General features: G+C 40.1%; 1 protein-coding gene across 22 annotated transcripts in view; it reads left to right on the top strand.

The window, feature by feature from the left end:
* The window catches only part of GPHN (gephyrin), a 231,005-nt gene that overhangs the window by 210,531 nt on the left and 7,077 nt on the right, over window positions 1–13,397 (top strand). For 12 of the 22 annotated variants that reach the window (XM_081020644.1, XM_081020627.1, XM_081020624.1 and 9 more), the window contains 2 exons: window positions 9,672–9,704; window positions 13,239–13,326. In XM_081020644.1, the coding sequence (XP_080876770.1) occupies window positions 9,672–9,704; window positions 13,239–13,326 (121 nt within the window). The remainder of the gene's footprint in view (window positions 1–9,671; window positions 9,705–13,238; window positions 13,327–13,397) is intronic. The other 10 variants (XM_081020639.1, XM_081020638.1, XM_081020641.1 and 7 more) reach the window with 1 other exon arrangement.

Raw genomic sequence — 13,397 nt, 5'->3', positions numbered from 1 at the left:
GCATCATTTGGGTTGGGCCACGAGTCCACAATTGTAGAATCCCTTATCTTCAAAATCAGATTCTCCCATATCAATCACATCTTAGTATATTTATACCATTAAAATCATTAACTCCATTTTGAATGTTTTGTTGTTGAAAATAAAATCTATTAAAAATAAATCTGTATTAAGACAGTGGCCCAGTTTCCATGTCAATCATGCTTAATAGTTGTTATGAAATGTACAGTTTGCACACTAGCCTGAAATTCTCACATGCAAAGAATCTTTTGACATTGAGACAAGCAGCTTTGCATTAAGCTAATCTGTTAGGTATGGGTTATAAATCAAGAAAGGATAGTTTTAGCAGTAAAATACGTAAAAGTCTTGTATTCTCCTTTAGTCTATTCTTTTTTATCATGAATATATGTCAGTCTCTAGACATTTGGAAATTCAAAATACAATATTCAATAAGTTATCTGCATGAAATACAAGCCGCCACTGTTTCCAGCTGTTTAGTGACTTCTGAGAGCATGACTAATATACACAGGACGCTAATTTTGTCTTTTTGCTTAACTTGACCTCTTTATGTGGTGTAGTGTAATTACATTCAAAGCATTAAATTATTTTGGAGGATGGTTAACATGAAGCACTTCATTTGTATCTGAAACAAGTGCTTGAAGCAAACAGTTGAAAGTGCTTATTTCAGAATGTGAAAACAGAAAATAATTTCAACTTTTATTATTTATTTTGATTTTATCAATAAGAGTACTTCTGTATTGTTAAGGAACATATCAGGCATGTTAATTGTCCGTGCCACTGAAAGTAAACAGTTCCATCAAGAGCCACAAGCTAGAGATTCAGCTAGCAGGCAGTCAACTGCCTCCCTAGCTTTCTCCATTAGTATATGCCTTTCTTAAGTTCACTGAGCCTGTATATCTGAATCACTTAAAATGACTGAGAGTTGTTCCCCCCAACAAACACATCTTTCCTTATTAATCAGAAACACCATATGCAGGCAACCACAGGACCCTTGGCTGCAAATGCTTCCTTCCCCTCACCTCTTGCTGCAAAATATCACGGTCCGATATCAGTATAAGGGCAGCAATCTTGCCTGCATCGGGATTGCTAGGAAGTAGAGGCTTTAATGTCCTCACTGCCACGAGGAATCCCAGTGCAGTTTTGCATCTCCCAGACCTCTGTGTACCCCATGGCTCACCTGATAGGTTTTCTCACTCTCCTACATTACCTCCTCTCCTGAACCATAATCTCACCAGTTGCTTTTTGTTCCACGGACACTGGCTGGAGAGGGTGGAGGAATGACTTGTAGGGATCAAGAAGGGCCATCTTGGAGCTTGAGAGGGGAAAGGAGTAAGGAAGTTGGTAAAAAGCTTTGGGCTTGCACAGTATTTCCTCCCCTCAAGCTCTCAGGTTTCCTCACATGGACCCTAGTTTGCAGCTGTCTGCTATACCTCCCCCACCCTCCCCTAGGTAAAGCAATGAAGGCAAGGAGGTCACATTTAGAATTTTCTTTTTATTGAAACTCTGAGAAAATGTAGTATTAAACTTTTATTATTATTTCTAATAGCTGGAGCAGCCCTGAATGCTTCTCTGTCTATTTTAAGGGGAAGAGCCATGACTCAAAGCAGTGCTGTGGCTCAATGATAGAGTGTTTGCTTTACATGCGGAAGATCTCAGGTTTAATCCGCAGAAGCTCCAAGCAGGCCTGGGAGAGACCCCCCAGTCTGAAACACTGGAGAGCTGCTGTCACTCAGTGTAGACAAAGTTAAGCTTTTGCAAGCTGTGAAATTGCTGAAGTGGCAGAAGCTGTTTAGAGACAGAACTCCTAATAATTTTAAAAAGTGAAGCAGGAAAAGCTTCAACATTCAGAATGCCACTTACAAGAAGAGAAAAGAGAGAGGCAGAAGGGGGGGGGAGAGGTGGGATAAGGAAGGAGAACTTCAGGGTCCTTGCTTACTGTGGATATTGTTAAGCAGATGATGACAGAGCTAACAAAGTTTATTAACAGAAAAATAGAGGCTTTAGAGGAAAAAATAGATTAAAAATTGACAAGATTAAAAGGAGGAGTAAACGAAATGAGGAATGAAACTAAACAAGCAATGGTTGACATGGGAAATGGGATCAAAAATGACATAGTGGATCTAAATGACAAAGGACTGAGAAATGAAACTATGGCAGGGCTGAGAGATGAAGCTATGGTAAAGGTAGAAGGAACATCTGATGAAATGGAAGAACCTACTATACAAGTGTATGGAGAAATGAAGCAACTAAATGATAAAGCTGAGATTTTGGAAAACAAAAATGAAGTTATATAGATAAGGTAAGGCTGGAAAAAACGTAAATACGACAGGAAGTAGAAATTGGATACAGAACATAGTCCGGACCAATGGATATGGAATACTGTATCAATGTATGTTCACAGTTGAGAGACTCCTATGCCCTCAGAATGGGAAAGAGTTACCATTATTTAATATGGAGGCATGGTTGCTGCAATTGTTGGAGGCCAAGGTGATACTATTAATTAGAGAAAAACTATTGCTGACATTTATCAATATTAATTGGGAACCTGTTTTGGACATTTTACATGAAAAGGAGGATGAACATGTGACATTTGGGAAGATTGAAGATTGGAAAAATACTACATCATGGAAAATGGAAGAGTTAGATGTTGTGGAGTGAAAGTTTTGAATAATTCTTTTTATGTAACTGAAAGAAGGAAAATCAGAAGCCCTTTTCTTTTCTTTTCTTTTCTTTTTCTTTCTTTTCTCTTTTCTCTATTCGTCTTTCATTCTTTCTCTCCCCCCCCCCATTTAACTTGTATCAAAAAAGTTTTAATTAAAAAAAATTATGCATAACTCAGTATAAGGCAGCTTCCTATGTTTCTGTGATAAGAGCATCACTTCCCATTCCGTGTAAGAGGGTGGGGGTGTTTTAGCACACAGCCCAAACAGATTACCCCTAAGGCAATAGAACCCTCCAAGGAAAATGGTTGCCCACCATACTCAGTGTAGAATTCTAACTTTCATCTCCCATAATACTCGTTAAATCATTTTCTTTAATATTCCACTGCTACATAGCCTATAGATTAAATAGAGTCTGTTTATTTAATACCTTTATATATTGGCTTTATTCTAAAACACTCAAAATAGTATGCCATTAAAAATAATAGCTTACACTGTAGGACACATAACAAAAGAAAAAGGAAAGGAATAGGCAAATACACAAACGCAGGCACCAATTCTTAATTATTAAGTCCCCTTCCCATTTTTAGATGATGATTGGAAATATTTTCTAAAAGATATTCCCTGCTAAACTAGGGGCCGGGGGGCAGGGAATGACCTCTTCTGATGCAGCCTGGTAGATTGGCTGTGGTTGGAGACAATGTTGGGAGCTGAGGAGTCAAATGTTGCCAATGGGTGGGACTTCAGTTACCTTTTTCCTCTGATTAAGCCATTTGATGATACAGTTATGTAAATGATCACACAAATGAAATGTTAGTTGTTTTAGCCCTTCGGTGAGTATGAAACAATGGTGAGCATGGGCAACCCATCCCATTTCGCCACCTGAAGAAAACAGGAAGTTGCTGCCTCCAGCTCCACTCCTGTGACAAAGCTGGAGTTCTGCTGCTACCACTTCTCCTCATTTTTCTGGTGTTGGGGGTGGGAGCTCCAGCACTACCCATGATGCCTCCTGCCCCCCCCCCCAATTGCCAGAGAGGTGAGGAAAGGCAGTTGCAGCAGCGATAGCTCACTGCTTCTCCAGTGGCAGTGGCAGCCAGTAGGCACAGCAGTGGGGTATGCCATCTCAAGATCATGACACCTGATGCAATCGCCTTGGTGTATCTAACGGTAACTCCAGCTCTGACAGTGAAATGCTTAATATTCATTACGTCTCCAAAAGACTTGAAGAAAAGGATGAAGATAGAAATGTGGGAGAAGTGATATTTGAACATCTGCCCTATTTGCTCTGAATTTTTCTCCTTGTGTATAATTGCTTAGAGTCTTTGTTTCCGTTCCTTCATCTTAGACTAAACTGATAGTAGCAACTGAGTTCTGATAAGCAAGTTAATTTTTCTTGATTTAGACACTGACCTTGGTTTGGTATTGTAGACTCCTAACATGTTCTCTGTAGGCCTCATGTGGACTATTACCATAGTGTAAAATGGCTAATTAAGGGGATCTCTTGCTCTAGGTTTGACGCAAAATCTTCAAAGTGAAATTGGTTGATGTATTAAATTGTAAGAATCATTGCATTTTCAAATATTAATATAACAAATATGGGAAAAGTGACTTGCAGTAATTGAGAGATTCAGCTGGGTAAAAAGATTAGTGGAGAAGAGAACACTGTACGAGTGATCCATGTAGTACATTATGATCTATAGAGAATTGAGTTGGAACAAGACTGTGATAATTCAGTCCCCAGTGCTGAATCCTGTCATGCCATATTGCTTAATTTTGACTTCATATTAACTGTATATTTCAGAGTGATGATATAATGAGAAGGCTAACAGAGATGGTTGCCAGTTTTAATGAACAAGTGACAGAAAAAAATTCATACGGGATCAATAAAGCATAGTCTAGCAAAGAGAGGTATTAAAATGAAGGTCAAGTAAAACTCTACTGGAAATTCAGTTAAAACAGTCTCCTTAAATGCTCATTGGATTATTGGATGAGGACTTTTGAGGTGTTTCATTTTAATTGGTACCATTAAGATTGTAAACTTGTGCCTGGGCTACCTGACTGCTGGTAGAGTCAGAATTGAAATGACATCACTATATATGGAGAGAGAGAGAGAGAGAGAGAGAGAGAGAGAGAGAGAGAGAGAGAGATTTATATCACCCTTCACCAAAATGATCACAGGGCAGTTTGCAAAAAAATAAAAATAAAGCAAAATACACAGTGAACAAAAACATTAAAATCATTATCCTAAATTATATAAATAACATAGTTAACAACAGCATAAAAATGACTTAGTGCATGTCTCTAAAAGTCTGAGAAAAAAATGTTGACTATCTCCCATGCTGGCATACTGGACTCAGGTGGGATTAGCTCAAGGCAGTTGCCTCACCAGAACTTTCATAGGTGGTATTCCCAGAAGCAGCTTCAGTTTTAAGTTCTTGGCCGGGGCAAGGCTCACTTCCATAGAGAGATTGTTTCAGAGACATGGAGCCACCCCTAAAAAGGTATTTCCATGCCCCCTCCACTATATGTCTCATTTAATGAAGGGATCACCAGGAGACCCCCCTCCTACTGATCTTAACGTGCAGGCAGATTGCTATGGGAGAAGGCATTCACTCAGATATTTGGGTCACAGGCCATTCACAGCTTTAAATGTCAACATAAACAGCTTGTATTGGATACGGATACTGGATATTGGATATTGACAACCAATGTACTGTAGATGTTTGAGGATAGAAGCTGTATGTTAATGGTTCACTGTTTCCACCAACACCCTAGCTACTGTATTCTACTGTAGTTGCAACTTCCAGATTGTCTTCAAGGGCAATCCTACATAAAGTGCACTGCAGTAATCCATCCTAGAGGTTACTAGAGTATGGATAACTGTAGCCACACTATACCTTTCCAGAGAAAGCCGTACTAGATTCTTTCAGACTGAAAGAACCTTGTGAACCTTTCTGAAAGTAGCACTCCTTTCCTCCCTATGGATTTGCTCCACACAGAAAAACAGCATGTCATGGAGAAAGCTAGGTGAAAACCTTTTTGCCTCATATTTAATTTTCTACAGAAAGGAAGTAATTTGTTATAGAGGAGCATGCAATCATGTGAGCCCCCACCTATAGTCAAAAGTTATCCAGTCCAGAAACAGATTTTACCATTTTAATGCAATTGGCCCTAATAGAATAATGTATGCAATCAAGATGTTCTGTACTGCTGATGAAGTTTTCCAAGCAGATTCTACCAAGTATTGAGCATTAATTTTTTGATTTTTTTAATATCACTTATATAATCAGTTAGTAATCAATCTGTTCATTAAGTGATTTCCATCCCATTAGTTTTAAAGTGGTGAAAAACAAGTGTCACTTTCAGAAGGACTCGTAAGACTTTTCCAATCTGAAATAATCTAATATTTCTGTAATGATGTCATTGTATCAGTTTGTTTTAAACATATATATACTGCTGGCTTTGTTATGCTGCAAATTAGTTACAAAATTGATCTGCCGTCTGTGCATAGTAATTTTGTCTACAGATTAAGGGTAGAACAGTGGAGCAATGAGATGTTTGCGATGCTTCTTGGATTGGCAAAGGTAACAGAGATCATAACAGATTCAGAAGCATTTTAGGCAAAGGCATAGCACAGTGAGCTCAGTACAGTCATACCTTGGGTTACAGACACTTCAGGTTGTGCGTTTTCGGGTTGTGCACTGCGCCGAACCCGGAAGTACCGGAACAGGTTACTTCTGGGTTTCGGCGCTCGCACATGCGCAGAAGCACTAAATTGCACTTTGCACATGCACAAAAGCGCCAAATTGCAACCTGCGCATGCACAGACGCGGCGCTACGGGTTGCGAACGATGCAGGTTGCGAACGTGCCTCCCGCACGGATCACGTTCGCAACCCGAGCGTCCGCTATACTTTGCTTCCTTATATCAATATGATGAAAGCAATGATTTCTAATTATCCAGAGAAAGCTTGGTTCTGTGCTTAATTGGCAACATGCATAGTTCCATAAAACACACATATTCCTTATAGAGCATATATTATTGTCAACAGTATCTTAAATAAAAAGATATAGAGCCTGATGTGTAAATCATTATCATTCTGCTCTTATTATCTATCGCAAGAATTGTATTCTGTTGAATAATCACTGATGTTGCTCTGTAGAAATTGACAGTTTAAGGTGGCGTAGGGGAGAGTTAACATTCTGTAGAATGACAACAAACGTGTAGTAGGTTTATCTGCACCAAATTATTTGATTCCAGGATAGTCATCATAGCACTTTCTCCTCACGATAGCTGCATGTGGATAATATAAAATGATCCTAGACATAGGGCTGAGTCAAAGAGGAACCTGTTTTTGCCTTCCCTTCCACCTGTTTTGGAATTTAGAAGAAGAGAGCCTCTACCCTTCCACTGTTAGCTAACAGAGGAAGACAGAACTAGTTAGAAGGCTTCCACAAGAACTGTAGAAGAAGAGGAGTTTGGATTTTATATCCCGCTTTATCACTACCCTAAGGAGTCGCAAAGCGGCTAACAATCTCCTTTCTCTTCCTCCCCCACAACAAACACTCTGTGAGGTGAGTGGGGCTGAGAGACTTCAGAGAAGTGTGACTGGCCCAAGGTCACCCAGCAGCTGCATGTGGAGGAGCGGAGACGCAAACCCTGTTCACCAGATTACGAGTCCACAGCTCTTAACCACTACGCCACGCTGTAGCTCACCCCCTTGCTTTTTTCTGTACTCTCAGAAAGCAGCTGTGTCTCACCTGGCAGCAACTGCTCTTCGATCTTTGGCAAATGCTGTTTCCAGAGTGAGGTACTGCTAGTGCCACCAAGGACAACAAAGGGTCAGTATGTGGCGGCTCCTCCATTTCTCCAGGAGGTCAGGGAAACACAAAGAGGTTTCAGTCTAGAAAACTGCTTCAGCCAGCCCCTGGCCTGGCCTGGCTAATTTTCCTTCTGGAGAAGGCAAAGTGGGGTACATGTTTCCTTATAAAGGAAGTAATGTGTGAATATCTCTTAAGTTCTTCAGAAAGGAAACATTTTAGCATAGATATGTTCTTTTATGAACTGCACTGGCAGGAATCATCTGTCAAGTCCTTTATGGGAACTTTTTAAAGACAATCCGAAAAAACATCTTCCTCAAGTTAGCAGGTAATAAAATGTGTGATACTGTACAAGATTTCTTCACATGTTGTATTTTCAAGGAAATTTCTCCAGAGTAACAGTTGTCTTATTTCTCCAGAGTTAACAGTTGTCTTATCTCCCAATGTGGAAGGCATGAGCAACCCTTGCCCATGAGGGAGGGAGATAAAGTTTAAATTGAGGGTTGCAATCTTAAAAGCACCATTAATTGCACTGAGGAAAAATTCAGTGATATGTTTGATTACCCTGGATTTTCCTTGGATGTTTGTAGTAGGTTTCACTCTACTGACAGGCATAAACCTTTTAATTTAAAGAGACTTAGCCTGTTAGGCTTAAGTTGTTGTCTTTTCATTTGTATTTCTAATTTAATTATGGTTGGTATCCAACATTAGTCATACTCCGATTAAATTGTTGAAATGAATGGACAGGACTAACTTAGGCCCATTAATTTCATTAATTTTACTTTGCATAAAACTTAATTGGATGCATCCCTGTTTTTAACTACCGGTAGTTGCTGTTATCTAACTTCATTGTCATTTTGTTTGCTCGTTTGTGGATTAGTGAGGGGGGGGTTTAATTATGGATTTTACAATTAGCTCTCTTTGGCATTTTTAATGGAAAGATTGATTATAAAGATTATGAATAAGTATAACGATCCACAGGAATATTTTGTTTACCTATTGATACAATACATACACCTATCTTGTTATTTCTCCATGTTCCTGTTGGTGTTCCCAATATAGAGGTGTGGCATATGAGATGACTCGCAATTCTTAGTATTCCATATTGGCAGTGACAGTGCAAAAGGAAAGTTAGTGGGAGCTGTGTGAAAGAGTGTATTTTCTAGCAAGAACTTCATGAAGGACAGAAAATCACTGGATGAGACACCATAGGCTAAAAACTCATTGGGAAAATACATTACATTGGAGCAAAGTTTAAAACCTTAAATCTGCAGTTGGCTATGCTGTGTTGTGTTGTGTTGTGTTGTGTTCTGGTCTGTAACCATCTTTTTTACAACAAGCCTGATAAGCACAGTCAGATTAAAATTTATAAAATACTTTAAAGGTGTGCATTGCATTCCTGTCTTGTTTGTTTTTACAGTCATGTGAGACAGGTATATCCTGATCATAGCATGGCAATTGCAAATGCTATGCTGACATATCAGATGCTCTTGTCCATTTTCCATCAATCCAAATCCAGCTTTTTGGTTGTGGTATGACACATGAAGCAAGAGACAAAATTAATACCTGCTGGGTGCATATGAGCTTGCTAATTTGTCCTGTCTGCTAATGTGAGTAAAATATAACTGTTGTTTGCTTTGTATTAGCTTTATTATAAACCAAAGACTACCAAAAGTTGCATTAGCATTTGGTGTAAAATATATTATATAGACACATGTGGCATATACATTTTAACGTGAAATTGCCAGAATATTTGGGAAAGAGTAGAAAAGTACATATTAGAAATTAACTCTCACAAGGATTATCTGAACCCTATATTAAGTGGGTTATAATATAGGCATCAAATCCTTTTTTTTAAATTAACTTTGTTTCTTCACATATGACAGCATATTTTTTATCAGATCATTATTCTTTACAAAAGGTTTTCACCAGTTAGTAACATGTAGATTTTGAGGTGCTTCCAATTATTTTGACTCTCTATAAAACCAGTTACTAGCAGGTATGTAGTCAGAAACTTTGTGGTGAGGGGAGCTAAGGATACAGCAATTGATGCAGAACAGCCAGAACCTAGGTACACATTGCCATATATGTTTACAAGTATCTAATTGTATTAAATATTTTAAAAAACAGTTTCAAATCTTTCAAAGTTTAAAAATATACCTTGTGCTTTTCAGTACCTTTGAACTCATTGGCCAGAACTCTGGAAGGTAGGAGCAGCTAGAATAGTTCCTGCATGCTTTTCCTTATATCTCTGCAAGTAAAGGGGCTAGACTAAAAACAAAAACCCACAACCTTGAATATATATGTAAAGGGGTCTGGAATTTCCCTAGTGAGGCCAGCTTCCCACGTACTCCCTTACAGCTAGGTGCCTGGTTCCTGGGTTCCAGCACACACCATTATGACCAAGTAAGGAAACCTAGAATTGAGCCTATATAGATAAGGGTGTAGTGTCACGTCATTCATCATGGTTCTCACTGAGTTATTTGGAGAAGAAAATGGTCAGTAATTTGGGAGAGAGCTAAAGAGGAAGGAATCTGCCCCTGGGGTTGTGGGTGTCAACATACAGGTTTAGTCCCCAAGTCAGTGATATCCCTGCATATACTGTTTTTCTTTCATCCATGGCTGCCATTCATTCCAGTGGGGAAAACTAAATCACTGCAATTTGTGACAACTTTGCAGTGAGAACACAGCTTGCCCACCATCACTGATACAGGGATGACCCAGCAGGGATGCTTTGGGTGTGAGAAAAATACATCTCTAGGTACAGAACATACAGATTTCTTCCCCATGGTCCTTCTGTGTACTGGCCTTCTCTTAAGACAAATCCTGCCTGTTCCAATGAAGTGTGGCTTGCTATTTTACATATAAACAGGGAGTTCTCATTGAGCTTCCCGTAGTGATATGCATGTTTATTTTTTGTATGATACAGATTACAAGAATGACGTATTTCATTACATTTTTCTAAACTAAACTCAGTGTACCTGAAGTTACCGATTCATTCATGCTAGTAGTGGCCCATGGGGCAGTGGAGGCAGAGCACCACTGCTCTCCCAGCTGCCTGGCACAGTGTGTTGCTGGTGCTTACCGGAGTGGCACGAGGGACGCGGGTGGCGCTGTGGGTAAAACCTCAGTGCCTAGGACTTGCCGATCGTATGGTCGGCGGTTCGAATCCCCGCGGTGGGGTGAGCTCCCGTCGTTCGGTCCCAGCTCCTGCCCACCTAGCAGTTCGAAAGCACTCTTAAGTGCAAGTAGATAAATAGGTACCGCTTTATAGCGGGAAGGTAACGGCGTTTCCGTGTGCTGCGCTGGTGCTGGCTCGCCAGCTGCAGCTTCGTCACGCTGGCCACGTGACCCGGAAGTGTCTTCAGACGGCGCCGGCTCACAGCCTCTAGAGCGAGATAAGCACGCAACCCCTGAGTCGGACACGACTAGCCCGTACGGGCAGGGGTACCTTTACCTTTTACCGGAGTGGCAAGGCATGGGGAACTCAGTACAGCGCAGCATGGTGGAGCCAATCTGCTGCTTTTGCCATTATGCACCCACACTATGCTGAGCTTCCTGCACCTTGCACTCCCCCTCTAAGTAAGCACCAGCAACATGCTGTGTTTGGAAGCCAGGAGAGCAGCAGCATCCCCCATCCACTGCTGCCCCTGACACTACCGCACACAGGTTTAATTAAAAATTAAAAATCTCTTGCAATTTTCTCTGAACGTGACTTCTCTAAAGACCTTTCTACTTAATATCAGATCTCCCAATGGCCATTATATTCTAGCTTTAACTTCCCTCATGATATTAGTAGATTTTATTCACTTTGATATATCCAACTATATTATTTGCATTGTTGTGAGAAGGGCAATTGCATCTATAGAAGATGCTTAGAAATTCTCATACTGTTATTCCTCAGGACATATTCTCCAAAGAGACGTCTCATTCTGTTGGGTGACCCTTCTTTTCTGGAAGACTTTAGTTATAACTTCAATTTCTTCCTCATTTCGTACCACCACTCCAGAACCCTGTGTCATACTTTGAGCACAAGTAACTTGTATCCAGGTGAGAAGGAGAGATACTGGAGATGCACAAAGACCTCCCTTTCCACATAATGGTCTTATACATTGCCAAGGAAGAAAACAGGGCTCCTATGTGCATAAGTGTAGCCAGGGGGTGCAGCTGCCCCCCCCCATCAAGTAAATAAAAATACTTAACTAACTGACTAATTACACTGCATAATGTCTGCCCACCCCCCAATAAATCCTGACTATGTCCATGCCTATGTGGAAGCTGTGCTCACAGTGGGAGTGGATCATTCCCATATTCTTAACATATGCTTATAGGTTTGAACTTTGGAAATAAATCTTTGCAGGTCTGTTCCTACACAAGGAACCGTTGTGGGAAAGTGATGGCAGATAATTCTTTCAATGATGAAGTATGAAATAATATGCACTCTAGATCTTATCTAACAGTTGAGATGTTTGGAGAAACTGTTGCAATTGTCACAACAGTGACTATCATTCATGTTTACATATATACATGTTCATTATGTAGTCTTAACTGTTCATTCATAAGTTACTCTTTATACATTTTCATTGTTTTTTGGTGTTTCTATGATGGTGTTGGTTAGATAATTCTTTCAAAACAAATAACTAACGTTCATAGTTTCCTTTTATCTGGAATATTACATAACAGACGATGATACAAATGTGTTCAAAGTTCATAACGTATAAGTTTACAGAGACCAAGACAGTTTCAAGATACCATTTATCAGTGCTAGCTCTAAAATATGGGGCCATCTTGGCCATATGCCTTCTGGGGGTGGGGTGGGGGAGCTCCCTGAACAGGGCTGCAGGCACCTCACTACATCAGTTTGCTTGCATTCTGTCTCTGGGCCCAACCACATTGCCACCCAGAAGCAGAGAGCTAGGTGACAGGAGAATGCTGCCCTATCTCCTCTAATTGCCACACACATCCTAGGAGAACAGATGATCAGGTAGTAACAAGGTTGAAGGAAACAATTTAGGAAGTCTACAGTTCAGACACACACACCTCTGGTGTGGTGAACTTCATAGATGCCCAACAATGCTCTAATCATATGTGACAAGGACCTCCTGAACAGCTAACCCTATCCAGCTGCAGCTGGGGGCTGCACTGGAGTAGGAAGGAGAGCTCACAAACAGCAGCACAGTTTGAATTTGGGACAGATTTTGTTAATCACTGTTCGTTTCCAACAGCATTAACTGAGCTGAGACCATTTATAGTTTTGACATTCATCATGAGTGGTAGAGAATAAAATTTAAAAAATTGGAAAATATGGGGTTTTCATTACCTCTCTGAAAGGTATAAAGTAAATTATTATGATTCTTTCCCTCCCTCCTTTTCTGGCTGCTGCTTAATGTTATCCTGTAGTAGCCCATCCATCTGAATTGTTGTAATGCACTATGTGACTGACTACATTAATATTGCTATATTCAGAATTAGTCTGGACTAGCTTAACTGCATACCAAGATTGCTTGTGCATTCAGTTAACATTTCCGGTACACGAACAAAATACTGTGCCTACTATTACTGTTTCTTGATAGTTTTACTCTTGGAGAATATGTTCTGCCTGCTTAAAAAGATGTATTTACATTTGGTTGCGTTTTTTGGTTGTTGTTTTTGCAGAGATGTATGTATCCCCCCCCCCCTTTAAAGTACTTGGAATGTACAAATTAATGGTCATTAACCTGCTTGCTTTTGTTCTCCTTCAGTCCAGATGATTTACTTAATGCCTTGAATGAGGGTATCAGTCGTGCTGATGTAATCATCACATCAGGAGGTGTGTCCATGGGTGAAAAGGTATGTGCAAAAACTATGTTGAGGCTGGGAAGTTAAGCCAGAGATGAAGCAATAGGAAGAAAAACATATTC

This window comes from Podarcis pityusensis (genome assembly GCF_964106645.2).
Source record: "Podarcis pityusensis genome assembly, chromosome: 1".
In the NCBI taxonomy this organism is placed as follows: domain Eukaryota; kingdom Metazoa; phylum Chordata; class Lepidosauria; order Squamata; family Lacertidae; genus Podarcis; species Podarcis pityusensis.
This window is presented reverse-complemented; position numbering and strand designations above follow the sequence as displayed.